Source organism: Chionomys nivalis, chromosome 9, assembly GCF_950005125.1.
Source record: "Chionomys nivalis chromosome 9, mChiNiv1.1, whole genome shotgun sequence".
NCBI classification, from domain to species: Eukaryota; Metazoa; Chordata; class Mammalia; order Rodentia; family Cricetidae; genus Chionomys; species Chionomys nivalis.
This window is the reverse complement of record NC_080094.1, coordinates 63,927,544-63,944,625: the sequence shown is the minus strand read 5'-3', so window position 1 is coordinate 63,944,625 and position 17,082 is coordinate 63,927,544. Positions and strand designations below refer to the sequence as shown.

Sequence of the window (17,082 nt, the reverse complement as noted above, 5' to 3'; positions counted from 1 at the left end):
TTTAAGAAAAAAGAGTGAAGAAGGAAATGTGTATGTAATTTAATACATATTGCATTAAGAATGAAATATTTCCAGAGAGTAGTCAAATAAAAATCAAAATATATACCTTCACTCTCACTGAAAAAAAAAAAAACAACAAAAGATGAAAGAGATGATAAAAACAAAAATTCAAAATTGAGTAAAAATAAAATGAAAAAAGGCACATCTTTTAAATTTTGACAAGCAATTAATACATCTCCAAACCTCTTCACTAATTGTTTAAGAAAAAAGATTAAGAAAAATAGGAAAATAGTCTTTTAATGTTCCATAGGTACCAAAGAGTTGAGAGGATGAATTTTGCAGTCTTAATTCAATCCTGTAATGGATAACAGAATCATAGAAACAGTCACAGAAACTCAGTCCTACCTCCAGTCTAACCTTATAATAGATGGCTCTTTGCTCAAACCCCATTGGCTAATTGAGTGACAGTCTTTGTATTACTACTTCAATCTCCTTTCTTGTTACAGATCTGTTTAAGCTATTCATATTTCTATGATTTAATTTTAAAGGTCATATATGACTAAGAATTTATCCATTTCTTCTAGAATTGAATATTTTTGCTCATATTATAAATACAGTAGTTATATTTACATGTTATGAAATGCATGTATACAACTAAACATATTTAGTTTAATAAATCTGCTACAAAATAAACAAATTCTACTAATAACTTATTTTAAGTCATTTAAATATTCAGCATTTGCATAGATACAATATGAATTTAACGTTTTGTTTCTGAAATGGACTTACTTGTAAGCATTTCTGGTTGATTGTTAAAATTTCAAAGTCCTAGTCTTTTTTGATGAAATTTAAATTCAATGGATTGGAAGGCCTGACGATTTTCACTGAATTCTAGAAAATTCTTGAACCTTAAAAATTAAGAAGCTAAGACCATATAGATATAGATAAACAAACAAAAGCAGATGAAATCAATTGTTCAAAATACCAGGAAAATATGAACTCTTTCAATCTGTATCTGTGCATAATTAATACTTAACCACCACTACCCTAAAAAAATTCTTCCAGAAGTGTTCTTGTCAAAGACAATCATAACATACTTATAGTTTTATGAGTTATACATACGATCTTTTTTTGTCAACAAAGTAACTTTCTAGGAACTGATAAGTATGCACAACTTAGACAATAATGAGGACACTAAGGGAGACTTACATACATCTAATCTAAGTAGAAAAAGAAAAGATCTGAGTAAATTGTGAGCATGAGGACCATGGGAGAGGGAAGAGGCAGGGAGGGGAGCAGAGAAAAATGTAGAGTTCAATAAAAATCAATTAAAAAGTATACACAACTAATACATAACATTTGCAATATATTTTGAGACACATACTTTGAATGTCCACCCACTTTTACCTACTAAGAAGACCTCTGATTCAACCGTTAATGCATCTCAGTTGCAAGGATGGGAGGTGCATGTTCTACTGTATTGTGCAGCAGATCCAGGGTTCTTACATAGCTAAGTGCTAGGTCAACGTTACAATTTAAAGTAATTTCTATCTGCAATATAATTTAAGAGGAAAGAGAACAGCTGAAGAGACAGCAAGGTTGATTGTACCAGTGTGCTGCCAAGTTTAGGATATAATTTCACACTTCTGTAGTTCCTGATGAAGTGTGGCAAGAACAGAGGACTTGGATCTTAATGTCCCACAAACTTTTGTTTTTTATACAAAGTGACCGAGCCCAGAGAGGACAGTGGTCCTTGGGAGTCATGATTAAGCTTGAATAAAGCAAAATTCTTCCTGGAACTGTACTATTATTCATAAGGAAAACAGAACAAGAAAACTAGATACAGATAGATATTTTAGAATTCAATAGAACTCAGTTATTCAAAGGACTTATAAAAACTAGTCTTCTTGTGGACGTTTGAGTGCTTAGATATATGGGCTCTTAAATCATGCAGAAGTCAGTTCCAAACACCATGCTATCTCCTACTAACAGGCAGTGTGTACACTTAACAATGATAGTGCTTACCTATACCCCTCTGTGAAGCTTCCTGGCCAATGCCAAGCTCATCCACGCAGGCCAGCGCTCCTGATTCCCTCACTAGCTACAAGTAGAGGGAGCTACTCTTACGTCAGCTACCAGCCCTAAGGCTCCGTTGTTCAAGACTTGCCAAGGTCAGGAGACATTCTGCTTGTCCTTCCACTGACTCCATTATTTGAGAAAGAGTATACAGAAACCCCAATCAAAGATTAAAAGACTACAGTTGCTAATCATTTTTGGATTACTGGCCTGGGAATTACCTCAGAAGTCATGAGGAGTATCCAGAACCAACTAAACCTCCAAAGAAGGGGAAGCAGAATGGACATTCTTCCAGTTGCTTCTATTTCTAACTACTCCTGTGATTCACTATAATATCACACAAACACCAAAACTGTATCAACCAGGTAAGAACAACCAGTATGATCATCTACTAAAATCTCAGAGGTCAGGGTTGCTTAAACGGACTAGATCAATTTCCCAGTATCCATTGGTATTGTTTAACTGCAGCTTTCTTTTATATATTCTTCCTGTCTTGAGTGGCTGAGACAAGATCGTAAAACAACTGAAGGTTTCTAGTTGGGATGACTCCCATTATTGTAGGAAGGATATTTGACTGAATCTGGACCTGTGAGTGGAGATCTGTACTGTGCACCTTTGTCAATATGCCTTCTCTTTTTCCAATGTCATTTGGCTAAAGGCAGTCTTATGACTGTCTCCCTTAGGATTCTCTCTCTTAAGGTTTCTGGGTTCATGTCATAAGCAGTGGAGCATGCTAAAAATTCTAAGAATTACTAGGTTGCTCCCAGACTCTTACCAGTGTACTTAGGACAACTCAAAGTGATAACCCACAAGTCTATTTAATAGTTTATTAAGTAGTACAGTGAAAAGCAAACTCATGAATGGAGAACAAAGCAGACACCAATCCAGAAACCAGCTGCTGCTATCTGGTAGCTTTCCCAAGGGCAATGAGAACAAATGGCAAGGCTTGCTCAGGTTCTGCCCACCCAAGAGAGTGCACTCGACCCTTCTCTTTTCTCTGGTCACATCTCGAGATAAAAACATGCCCATGGCTAGTCACTACCAAATGTCAATGGATAAATAGATCGAACTCCCACAACATTAGGTAATATGGCTTCATATAAAGAGATTCTTTTCATATCTGTCCATAGTAAAATCATGGGACTCCCTTTGCAATGTATGTTTTGACTTAGTTTTCTCCAAGACACTTTGCTATCCAAGGTCATTACAATCTTTACCTCTGCTAGTTTTTACTAGAATGAACACAACTTATATATTTTGAAAGGGCTGACTTAGTATGATGTACAGTGTTTTATAATAAATTAGAAGACTTCTCTCTACTACTTTGAAGTCTACAAGAACATATTAAAAACTTACTACTATAAAAATAAATACTTCTCCAGTTGAATGGGAGATGGGAGGATTATATGACTTTTGGCAATTAATTGCTTTAACCTCGCCCTTCTGCTGGCTGAGAGAGTAGTCTTTTGACATTGCTAGGGGAAGAGGTTCTTGAAGGATGACCTCAGTGTTGTAGGATGTCTGCCAGTTTTGTACCAATGACCTGGCTCTAGCATCAACCAACCCATTAGAATTCTTATATCGATTTTTATTATTTTGTGAAAATGTTATAAGGTAGGGTTGCAAGGTACCTCTAAGTATTTAGATCCACAATAAATTTTAAGAAAGCGTGTTTGTTTTCATAAATTATTTTTAGTGTTGTCTAATTCTCAGACGTTTTGGAAGAGGACTTTTGGAGAAGACCTTCACTGTGATCGCTAAACATTAAAGACAGGGGTAGAGTAGCAACGGTGTCATAAAGATGTGTCATTTGTGCCTGAACATTCTACTGATACTTATTCTCCACTCTTTAACTAATCTACATTGACTGTACACCCGTATACAAAGAAAGTTGTCTGAATGGATCTGAGAGCATCATTAACCTATTGGCAAAGAGATAAGAATTATAAAGCAGATTGACATTATGCACTATAAGAAAAACAATAAGAGTAGGTTGAAATACCTGGAACCCTCTTGGTTTACAGAACCATACATTCAGGTCACAATATGAAGAAATCAAGTTAGTAACTAACCAGAAAACTTCCTCCCCACTGATTAACTTTCTTTCTTTTTTTATTTTATTTATTTATTTATTTATTAAAGAATTCTGCCTCCTCCCCACCCCCACCTCCCATTTCCCTCCCCCGATCAAGTCCCCCTCCCTCCTCAGCCCTAAGAGTAATCAGGGTTCCCTGCCCTGTGGGAAGTCCAAAGACCATCCACCTCCATCCCGGTCTAGTAAGAGGAGTGTCCAAACTGCCTAGGCTCCCACAAAGCCAGTACGTGCAGTAGGATTAACTTTCATTATATCTAAAGGTTCTGTGCAGGCTAGTGGAGGGAAAAGTCACGGACAGTCTTATCCAACTGTGAATCTATTGAGAAAGAATAATGGCCTGCATAACAAAATATGTCCATACAACAGTGAAATGAATGTCATAGGGTAAGCAACTGCATTCTGATTGGGTTTAAAGGCACATTACAGATAAGGAAACACATGCCTAGTAATGCAAATTTGGGAACAACGTCCTAAAAATACTTTTGCTTAAGATCTATTTAAATGTTACAAGATAGTTAAAACTAGAAGACTGGTAATTGATGTTCAACTAATAAATCATGAATGCCAACAACAATGAAGAGGTAAAAAAGTCTAAATAAGTCAGTATTTTGGCTCTTATCTTTTAAGGCCAATTAAGGCACATGGGACAATGGAATACCTTCAAAGGTACTATAATCTGGTAAATTCTACCTGTTCCTCTTGTTCATAACAAACAAGCACATCTTAAAGGCTGAACCATAAAAATGTGCATCCTGAAGAAAACAAAGTCAATGGAGAGGGAAATATGCCCTGTGGTTCCTGAAGAAGCTTCATGGTCAGCAATCCATCTATTTGAGTTATCTATCCCAGTAGAGGGTATAACTGTTAAAGGAAGACTAAAGAAGCAAAGGACCCTACTCAGACCATTAACAGTAATCCCATAGGATTCTTGACTGATGTTAATATCAATGTATGTAATTCCTGGATATCAATATGGTATCTCAAGAAGAAAGAGAAAGGGAAAAATACATGTTTAGATGAGAAAATTATAAACTCAAAATATTATAAAGGGAAGTTCGTGGTCTATATAAACATTTTCTCCTGGAATGGTTCAATTCTAACCCTGAAACGAGAGAATGTAGTTACCTAATAACTTCTTATGAAATTAACTGAATGACTACTTACAAATACCAAGAGAAACATGATAGAAGAGGGTCTTAAGGAGAATGATCTCTTTGATGGGGACACTATGCTTGAACACGCCTCTGTCTTCTAGCTGAGAGAAAAAAATGTTTAATATTAAGAGTATGGTTTTTATTACTGTGGTATTATTTATTAAAAATGCTATGTTCCTCGTAAGCCTTCTGTGTAGGCACAGGTGGAACTCTGTAACAAAACATTTTGAGTCCCTACAACGGCATTCAGGACTGTTAATCTGATCATGAATGCCTATGCAATTTAAGTCAATGCTTGGCTAGAAGGTAACACTATAAAACAAGGGACATGACACCCACTTGATACAATGGCATGGCTGTTGTATTGTTTTGTTAGACAGACTACATTCACAGGTTCTCAACACAATTGTCTCCATCATAAATAGAGCAGTGATAAAAAGATATTTTTCGTAGAAAATGCACAGGTGTCATAATCAATTATATTCCATTCTACATTAAAGTGTTTCATATTACAGATATGGTCTGATGGCAGGGGTCTTAGGTGCCACAGTTCTCACACACATAGGTGTACAGACTCAAATATTTATTGGATATAATATTCAGTCACACCAGTATTTCACTTCAACTTTTCCCCTATGACTCACATAACTTGGAATTATTTTTTACAAGAGACAAATTTTCTTTCCTTAGTCATAAACAAAAGTACAGTCTGGAAATACTAAGGGGAGTTAGTGCACAAGGATGAATGGATTTCTCTCAGTATATTTGTGTCTTTTTTTCTTCTTTTCTAAAGTGTACAGGAAGACTTTGATACTAAAGATGTGGTCCAAGGAAAAAAGGAAGTTGAAGAAGTCAAGATTTGGAGAGTAGGTGCTATTTCCCGGAGCCATTCCTCTGTGGATCATGAAGCAAGACCTGAACACCAAGTTAAATTTGGAAGAAGCTTGCAGATTGGCACTAGCACTCACAACTTATTTAGCAGAAAAGAGAATTGATGTTAGTTTCAGCCTGCAGATCTCCATATAAACATTGAAGCCATTATAATGAAACAGTTAATCTGGGTACAAAAAATGCTTGGTTCAGAAGAATTGCTTGAAAAATGCTATTTTTATGTTTAACCAACTGTCAGGATTTTTAATGAAACCGTCATAGCATTAACTGATATCATTTAGCCCCCGATAATTGAGACAGTCTGTGTTTGATGGAACCTAGGACCTCCCTGAATATCCTAATAGCTTATTACTAAATAAACAGTCATGAGAAGCCAGAACTATTCTTATCCTTTTTTCATCGTTGCTTGTATGACATATTAATCCATCATGAATCAGTAAATCACATCATGCCTGTCTAGGGACCTAGGTCAGATTTTACCCAGAAACCAGGTCTGGTTTGCCAGCTTATGTTGACTCCAAGGTGTGCTAAAGTAATAACAGTACATCCTCCTAGTTGTCGACAATCATAAACACTCCCAGATACCCTTTAAACACCAGAAACAAGGAAATCACCTCTTTTTCTCACATTTGATGAAGATTCTCACTTTCAAAATGTCTTTGCCTATTAAAATTTTTAGAAGAAATCTAGTATTTAAAACAGAAAAAAAAGAAAGGGAAAAGGAACTGGGATTGATATGTGAAATAAGACTGTTTTACAAAGAAAGCAGAAAAGAAGGAAACAGAAAAAAAATTAAACATGCATTGTTAGTCTCTTTAGAAACACAAATGGCTTAATCAAGAACCAAAATGCAGACTTGCCCCCGATTCTCATAGACTCAGCAGAGCTCTCAGTTTCCTACTATATCAACTTCTCAGGTGAAAGGGGATTTTGTTTGTTTGTATTTTAACTTTTTGTAAGATGTTCAGGAACAAAATGTTCAGAGTGACACAATCACATAGCAAACAATAGTTATGTAAATGTGGGTGGAGTAGAGAGGTAATAATTACTGTTTCATTGTATTGCAATCTTTAACATATGAAGGTAAATGTGCATCTGAATTTTCTTGATTACAACATTTTAAAACTTTTTCAGGGACAGTGCACTACTAGGAAGGGTGCGTGATTGTAACTGATACTATCATAATGAAAAATTGTTATAATACCCAGAGCCCACTGTTACTATAAGATACCCCCCAAAAGCATTACGGAATGAAGCAAAAATAGAAAGTATATGTGTGTATGTGTGTGAACTGTATGTGTGTGTGCATGTGTGTGTGTGCATGCCTGCCTGTGTGTGTGTATGTGTTGTCCTGCTGAGTTAATAAAAGTATAGGGAATCCTGGAAATGATAACAATGAGTATTTTATCAATCACTAAATTTTGAATTCTAAAGTTCAAAGATTTTAAGTTCTTACAATACTATACATTAGATACTAGGTTCATTACAGATAAGCACAAATAGACTTAATAATATTAAACCTGTAAGTAGCACATGCAGGTTTAATGTGCAGGACAAAAAGAGAAAAATATAGATCAGTGATCCTCCACCTTCCTAATGCTGTGATCCTCATGATGTTCCTCATGTTGTGGTGACCCACCACCATAAAATTATTTCATTGCTACACAATAACTGTAATTTTGCTACTGTTAGAATTATAAGGTAAACATCTGACATGCAGTATATCTTATATGTGACCCCCAAAAGGAATTGTGATCCACACATTGAGAGCCACTGCTTTATATCAAGTAATAGAGACTTCAGACTAACAATTGATTTTTTTTATCTATCCTGCCATATCCACTGGATTTATTAATTAGTATATGTATTATCAGAGATTGGTTTTCATTAACAAATTTATAATTACATGCTTCTCCAATATTCATGAATATTTAGGTTTTAATGCATGATGACAGTGTTATTCTGTTTCCTAGACAAAGAACTAGCAACAACTAATGACTTCTGGGAAAAGGAGAATTAGCTTCTCCGAGAAATGAGACTCAATCAACATTGTCCAGTTCAGAGTGGTCAGTAATGCTTTTTGTAAACAGATATGAAATTCACTTGAATAAAACAAAAGTAATTGGCACAATTGGTTCACTAAAGTAAATACTTTCCTAAACATGAAATTACAGTAGGGCTTTCTTCTTCTAGGTCAGCAGGAAAAATCTTTGCCTTCACATTGTTAATTGCCTGTCCTGTCCAACAGAAGAAAAAAAAATGTAACCACAGGGGAAGCAATATGGATGTTTCCCAAATAAAGTTTCTGTATGGTCGTGGCATACCATTCCTATGCAAAAGGATGAAACTTAGCTGTGTACACACTTGTAGTGCAGCACTTTTCACAACAACCAAGCCATGAATGTACTCTGTGATTCCATCTATGGATGAATACAATTATGAAATCGTCTTGTTTGCAATAAAATAATGGAATTTGATGTCTAAAGAAGTTTAAAAACCCAGTCCCACAAACACAAATATTGTGTGTTTTCTCTCACATGTGAAATCTGAGAGTGGGATGGTAGAAGAATATGAAACTAAAGTGGAAGTACAAGATACTGGAAATGCATTTTTGTTAGTTTTTTTTTTTTGGTGTCAAAATGTGAGTTTTAAAAATAACTGACTCGTGGTACATTATAAGAGAGACTGTGAAATGCCGTGAATTGCATGAGTCTAATCACTCCTTTGAGCAAAGATAACCAATCTTAAAGTTGACGGTTATTTGCTCCCTACCATACAACACGTATCAAGACGGATATTCTGGGGTACCTTTTATGTATCTGGGTCTCCCAAAACATTAGAACATTATAGTAGGAGGCAGTTTCAAGGTTTCTATTTCTTTCTTTGGAACCCCATTGTTTGTATGTGTTTGATGATGTAAGGAAACAAAACTTATTGAAGTAGTTTAATTGCCTTTGGAATTCTTTGTGCTCAAATAGAACTGCATAGGAGCCCAAACTTCTGCCTACACCCACAGTCTCTCACTCTATACCTAATTCCAACATACATTTAAGAGACATCAGAGCATGCGAATTTGTGCAGATTATAGCTCCTAACTGGAAGCTCTTTCAGCACAATGTTTTGCCTGTAGAATAAATTCCTGCCAAGTTATTCTGGGTTTATCCATGGTTTTGGTTCAAAAACAAAGCCAAAGATCTATCCTAAACCCACTATTTGGAGAAGGAATACTAGCAACGTCAGAGCAAGAGTAATAATATTTCAATAAATATTTATTCTAATGAACAAAAGTAAAACTTCAGAATTGTATATTTTAGCGACTATATGAGAAAGCAGGAAGCAATTATCATTATTCATCCATTAAACAAAATTAATGTAGAATAAATGCATCAAATAATAAAATTCCCCGAATCTGTTTCTCAAAGAAATATGTGCTTTATGAAAAGTCATTTAAATAAGTAAGAAAACAGAACAAAGAGTGATTATAATTCTTAATCTGACCATACAACTAGTGAAAAAATTGTAGAAGCTAAACGATATACTGGGAAGTTCCTGGAAAAATATTAGGAAAAATATTTCCTAATAAATGTGAAAACCAGAAACCCATAATCATACATTCAGCCGGAAGATAAAGTTTTCCAGGGAGATTACAGTGTCCCGTCATCTGGGACCAACCAACTTCTGGGATTTTCCAAGAACTCATTTATCATACAATTTTCCAAGCTCAGAAAAAGTAATGAATTTACCCATGTGAGCCTTAAGCGGTATTAGAAGCGCACACTGGGGCAAACATCACCCAAATTTTCAGTCTTCAAACCTTAGGGTGCGGCAGGGACCTTTACAATGAAAGAGTTCACTGCAATGCACTGAAGGAGATTTAAAAGACATACGAACAAGTCCTGACATGACGGATTCTGCTCCCTTCCGAGCTCGGGCTCTGTGCGGTTTGGGATATCAGACTTATCTCCGATGCAGGGTAAAACATTTATAAAATGGGGTCTTAACTTTACAGAGTCCCTTAGTTTTCAACATACAGGTGGAAAGGATGCTCCCGCATAACTGCAAGGAAATGCAGATCGGGATGTGGTGCCCACAGGGAGGAGGGAGAGAATTCCCACTGACCTTTTTGCTGTTTAAAGGACTGAATGGAGCCTGAGTGATGGACCATTTTCACTCTGCCTGTTCCGGTGGAGTTAAGGAGCTGTCCGAGAGAGATGCAGTACAACAGTCGCCCGACTTTCCAGAGACACTCCTGGGGCTCCAAGCCACATAGCTCATCGCAATCTGACACCTGCTTTAGCCAGCACTTAGCTCTGAAGGCTGTGTGCCCGCCAGTCTCATCGTCATAGCAACGTGGGAGGGCAGTACCGCGGTAGGCTCCCCTCAGTGGCTACTTTTGTAATAACCCCACATTCAGGCTGTTGCTCAGTGCTGCAGTGAGGGTGGGTGTTGCAAAGGGTTTTGGTGTATGTGGGAGAGGCAGCAATTTCTTAAGGACGACGCATAAATTCAAGCATCGCTCTAAAGCTGTCACGAAGGAGCTCATTTTCAAGCTCTGAGCCTCCTTATCACACCCAGGCACACCGGTATTAAATTCCTGGAAGTTAGCCTGTAAATAAAGAATGGTGAAGTTGGAATCTGTCCTGACACAAGAATACTAATGGATGCGGTGCTGTTCTCATCTTTCCTTCTTAAATTTAAATGTGGGGGAGCCCACCACAGCATCCATGGGTGGTGTCAGAAGATAAGCACTTTGCGTTCAAGTTCTCTTCTGCTTCAGAAACTTCGATTTCAATCTTTGTGTGTGTGTGTGTGTGTGTGTGTGTGTGACGCTGCAATACGCAATTCTTCTAAGTATGTTGAAGAAATATCACCTATGGTTCTCAATATAATCGTGTTAAAGTCATAAAAACAATAATTTATATTATAGCATATCATATTTTACAGAAATGAAGACTCACAGCAACTCATAAGTTCCATTATTACATAAATAGGAACCACATTTTCCAATGTAGTCTTTTTTTTCCATATAATCAGAGCTTCTTAACCCCAAAATTCTTCCTAGAACAGGAGAAATAAGATAGTATTGTACAGAAGTACAGTAAAAGGGTCTGTTGGTTCCTGAATTTGAAGATTTGTCAGACCAACTAATTTAGAGTAAGTTTAGGGTCTAAATAAAATAAGATTTTAAAATGATGTTATTTCACAATTTAAAAAACCTAAAATAGATTGAGTTACTGTTAAATTTTCTTTGTCTTCATACAGGTTGTATGATTCTAACACCATAGAGGTAAGACATATGGGTTTCAAAGAAAGAAATCTCCATTATAAAAAAGTATATAGAACTCAAAAGCTTAAAGCTACAACTGATTTCTATTTGTATAAGGTGGATGGATAGCTTCAATTAGGCTTTTCTCAGATTACTTTAGATATTATCAGTAACAATCTGTGAGGCTGTCTGATATAAAGAAAGAAGAGGACAGACTAAATCACAAAGACAGAGCAGGTGTGGGATCCACTCTGAGTAGAAGGAATTTCAAAGAATATGCCATGATATTGACCAATGAGTAGTAGCTACACACACACACACACACACACACAGAGGAACTGCTATGCCACAGATTATAGACTCAAGCATGTCTATTGTGAAATGAAGATCTAGCAAAGATCTTATCCATTGTCTCCAAAAAGACATGATAGGTGACTGAACAGATGGTAAGGGAGTTAAACAGCACTTGCTGCTCTTTCAGATGAACCAGTTTTGGCCTCAGCACTAACTTGGAAGTTCATAATTTTCTTTAACACTAGGGAGCATTAGAGTCTCTGAGGACACCAAACACATGTGTTCCACATACACCATGTGCAGGTAAAGCACTATACACATCAGATAAATAAAAACAAATCTTTTTAAAGGAGTACAAATTCAGTGGATACATCTGTAAAACAACTCCCACATCTCTGGCTCAGGGAGCACTGTGGAAGAATTGGGAAAGAAAGGTTCTAAGAGGCAAAAGATTAGGGAGTTTGCTTTAAGGCTGAATCTCTTAGTCAGGGCAGAAACCACACCCATACAGTCTCATAAACATAACTGGGAAAGTTATCAGCTGCCCAAACAGCACCAGTGGACATACCAAACTGGACAGGTGAATCCCAAGAGAACACCACCTTACAGGAAATTAAGGAATGCTGAGAAATAATTTTTCTTTGGGAAGATAACAATTGGTTATCCTGTACCAAATGGTCAACCCCAAAAGAATATATGCAAGTAGCATTATACAGATTGAGCATGTTTTATTTAGAAATATATACATATAGAGAGAAACAAACATGCAAGTAATAACAATATTCAAAGAGTTCATGAATTTGAAAGAGGACAAGGAAGGAAGTATGGGAGGGATTAGAGAGAGGAAAAGAATGGGAAAATGATGTAATATATCATAATCTAGAAATAAAAGAAAGTAAACAGAAATACTTTTATACAACTACTTTTCAAGACAATTAAACCGAATCCAGGAGCAATAAATAACCATCTTGAGACTGGTTTTGTTTTTCTGGTTATGTCACCTGAAGTCAAGATGATGGTAAACCTGAACTCATAGTTCATTCAGATGTCCTATAATTAATGAGAATTAGAGACAACCCCAACCTCACGTGAGGCTAAAACCAAGCAGTATATTTGAGAACTAATTCATAGAAGGAAACTAACACACAACAAATCCTTGTCACAGTGATTTGGTTAGAGATCTGATTTGCTTTTAATAGTTTCAAACTACTGAAATAAGTAATAACTTTGAGATGCAATCATCCAATTCAAATAGTTATCATGAAGCTCATAGAAAGGAATTTAAAGCTTCTGTTTCTAGAAGATACTTCCAGGTGTTAGATGTCGCACCTCGACCTCTTAGAACCTCTCCTGATAATCACTGATTGTCTCCAACTGATCTTCTGACCAGAAGTTGGCAGGAGAAAAGAAACGACATAGCAGTTTGAATTAGAAATGAATTGAGATTTTCCAAATAGACTGATTATTTTTAAGCAACAAATTTAAAATAATCTCCACTCCATTCACCTCTGTGGTATAGCTATGATTAAACTGTCTTCATACATATTTGGTTATTTTTTCTTTTTAACAAAAAAAAATGATGTTATACTGCCAGATTGATTAGCATGGGATTTAAAGAACATTTTTTGCTTGTTTTGAAGTCAGTCTTTTAGGTTTTAGCGAAGGTTGCTAGAGAAACAGCTTTGTGAGGGGCTGGGGAAATTTTAAGCTCCATCTGCTTGATAGGCAAGACATTGTAAAAGAGAATGGGAAATGTGTGTGTGTTGTGTGTGTGTGTGTAGTGCATGCCTGTGCAAGTAAAACAAAGTGTTTATGTATCATGGGAGGAAAGTGAACAAGAGGAGTTGGAGCAATCGCCTTACTGAAAACAAATTTTCCTGCAATCTAGAGAAATATTTTTAGGCTGTCATCTCCATTGTAAATCATTTAGCAGTGTGCATTAAGTTGCCTCAGTAGGAAGACTAAACTGTGTTAGATTGCTTTTTCTTACAGCTCTTGGTTTCAAAACATTCTCCAAATTTTAATGCTTTGATAAAATTGTATTTATGTATTTTTCAGTCAATATCATTATTAGTTCCATATACAGTATGATTTTTAATGTTTTGTGCAATATAAAAATAACTACAGAAACAGCCCAAAATGTCCAGAGTCATTATTTTAACAAATTGCAATTAGGACTTATACTTTAAATACACCCCTTTATTTTTTTTGGTACTTATGCCAACAATACATATTAAATCATACATTCATCTACATTTCCCCCTCAAACCTCTCATGTATATCTTTATATAATTTTTCTTTTTTTTTTCTTTAGGCATTGACCTAAGGAACACTCTCTCCATCTCTTACAGTTGAAAATTCTCCTCCTGTTTCTGTCTTTAAGCAATCTCCCAGCCCCTCTGCCGCATCTTTCCTCCCGGAGAACTTAGGAATTCTATTTTTTACATAACTTGAGGGTGCTTAGTTTTGAATCTTGCAAGATGACTTTAATAGATATAAGATATTCTCTATCTGTCTATGCTGTGCTCTATCTGCCTGTATGGGTCATGAATCGGCATCCTTAATTAAGATTAAAGTTGCCCTCTGTTCTCATTTTCTGAACAGCTACATAAATAGAATCTGCCTTTGCAGTTACAGATTCAAATTAAATTATTTGATATAATAATGGAAGAATGAAAACACAAACGAATTTTGTAAAGCATCCACCCACAAACAGCAAGGAATAAAGAGAGAGCTCTCTCCCCAGGAGATACTACAGAGAAACATGACCACCTTAAGGTTAGATTGAGTATTGATTAGTAAACTATCTTCTTCATAGAACAGAGAGTTTATCTCCTTTTCCATAGGCTTCATTATTTATTCTTGTAAAGTAAAAAGAAATGAATTACCAAACTGTAAAATCTCTTCAGAAACATATTTAAGTTATTATATTATATATATTTATTATATATTTAATGTGTTGACAAAATTTTAGTCTCAAATTCCTCCATAATTATTAGAGTCTCAACTGAGCATTTGAAAAGAATAACAGGAAGGGTAAAGAGTAATTTAACAATTACTTTCTCCGAAGCCTATTGACCTGGATTCAGGAACAGTATAATAATAGAATTAATCAGGCCAGTCCTGCTGATATTCACACTGGTGCTCATCATTCAGAAATGACAAGTCTAATAGATGACTAAGAGAAAGCAGTGGAGGAAAGTCAATATCATCAACCTTGTCTGAGTTGGGCCTCCTGAGTTCTAAGTTCTACCCAGCAGTTTTGAGACAATGATTTATTTGAGAAGATAGCATCAATAGAACTAGAGAATTAGAAAATGAATGTGATAATTTATTATATAAAGTCTATATTTTATGTTCCTGCTCAATGTTTCAATAAGAAGGCACCTGTGGAATAAATACCCTTTTAGTTTGTCAACAAGTACTTTGTCTACAACCTCAATTATGGAATGGTATCTTAAGTTTTGTACATGTTAAAAGAACTGTAACTACATGTAGATAAACTATTCCTCTAAAAATGTTTAAATATTTCCTCTCAGTTGAAAAAAGAAATGATAATTGAATTTCTGTCCATTAATTGACCATTAACAGAGGTCCATTTGTGCTCTTAGTCCTTTCTCCAATGCTTTTTAAAATAAGTATGTTTTGATAATGGTTTTCTTCCTTCCAGACATCTCTGTGTTTGCTGCTATATTTCTTTCCCTTTGGAATGATTGTTTTTAAGCTCTTGAAGTTTTTTTCCAATGCTTATTTATTCTTCAAAGCACCATATAGAATGTCATTTCTTGTATGAAAACCTTCTTCATCCATATCCATTTTCAGTGAACTGTATTATTCCCATTGATGTTATTACTTCATGGCATTTTTGTAATGTTCCTACCATGAGCTATGTATATATAAGTTCTAAGCCAGCATGTGCTCTATTCTTCACTTAAGAGTCAATCATTTAAAGTATACTTTGACTTGATTTTGTGCAATTCCATCTGAAAAAGTATCAACGTGTAAAACTTGATTATAAATACTAGATGAATGAATGGTTTATTGTAGCTGTTTATAATAAAGTAGTCCCACACTAGCTCAGAATGGAGTAAAATAAGGTATCTTTATTTAGAGGGTAAACTCACAGATTAGCTGTTTTCTGCATGAGGACAGGAACTGAATCCAGTAGCCAAGGGACTGTGCATGTTTCCACATCTGTATATATAGTAAATGTGGCCACACCCAGAGTGAGCCAGTATTTTAAAGCTATTGGCTGAAGGAGTTCCCAAAGCAGTTTATCTCTGATCTTCAAAATGTGTTATTTGGCAAAAGACTTTAGCAGCAAGCTTTTCAAATATAAATCTATGTGTGGATTATCCTTTGAAATTCATAGATGATCTATGGCTTTGTATTGTTCTACCATCCTGTTTCTGCCAGTTAGATAATCTTATACATCACAAACCAAACTACTGTTGTGGTTATTTTTTTAAACCTAATAATGTAGTAACTGTGAATTAGTTAGTTATTATTATGCATCTTCACCAGCTTTTCAATTAAAACTCTGATCATAGTAACAATTCTATCACAGTTTTGCAGTTTCCATGATTTTCCTAGCAAAACAAGAACTTTGCAACACTGACTGAGGGATACCAAGTATTTTTGTATTTTTTATTTTATTTTATTTTTTTTTGTAGCTATGCTTCTGCCATACTGATTTAAACCTATGTTTTACTTCTGTGGGACAATGGTCTATACCCTGTAACCTGTTTTATAAATAAATGCCGATTGGCCAGTAGCCAGGCAGGAAGTATAGGTGGGATGACTATGTAGGAAATAGAGGTGGAGCAAAGAGAATCTAGGGAAGAGGAAACACTCTGCAGTCCTCGCCCAGACACAGAGGAAGCCAGACACAGAGCAAAAAGATGTGACTGCTTTGCCAAAAAAAGGTACCAAGCCACATGGCTAACACAGACAAGAATTATTGGCTAATATAAGTTATGAGTTAATAAGAAACCTGAGATACTAGGTCAATCAGTTTATAATTAATGTAGATCTCTGTGTGATTTCTTTGGAACATTACAACTGAGGGAACTGGGCAAGACAGAAACCTCTGTCAACATTTTACTATTGCCTAAGAATGTAGGAATGGAAAACAAGTCCTTTGTCCACGAGTAGTTGGATAATAGAAAACAAATTGCATTCTTTTACTGTGTTCTTTTTTGAGTTTTGGTACTTTGACCCTATTGCTTTTTTGATAGTTTTATGATTTTGTTTGAGAGTGGAGAGAGAAGAGAACAGGGGGAGAATATAAAGTTGGTTAGAGAGGG

The 17,082-nt window shown here is 35.7% G+C and overlaps 1 protein-coding gene across 1 annotated transcript in view; it reads right to left on the bottom strand.

Annotated features, from left to right (window-relative positions):
• The window catches only part of Ano3 (anoctamin 3), a 228,040-nt gene extending 217,463 nt beyond the window's left edge, over nucleotides 1-10,577 (bottom strand). The window contains exon 1 of the mRNA XM_057780213.1: nucleotides 10,336-10,577. Within this exon, the coding sequence (XP_057636196.1) occupies nucleotides 10,336-10,381 (46 nt within the window). The 5' untranslated portion in view covers nucleotides 10,382-10,577. The remainder of the gene's footprint in view (nucleotides 1-10,335) is intronic.
• Between the last annotated feature and the right edge of the window lie 6,505 nt (nucleotides 10,578-17,082).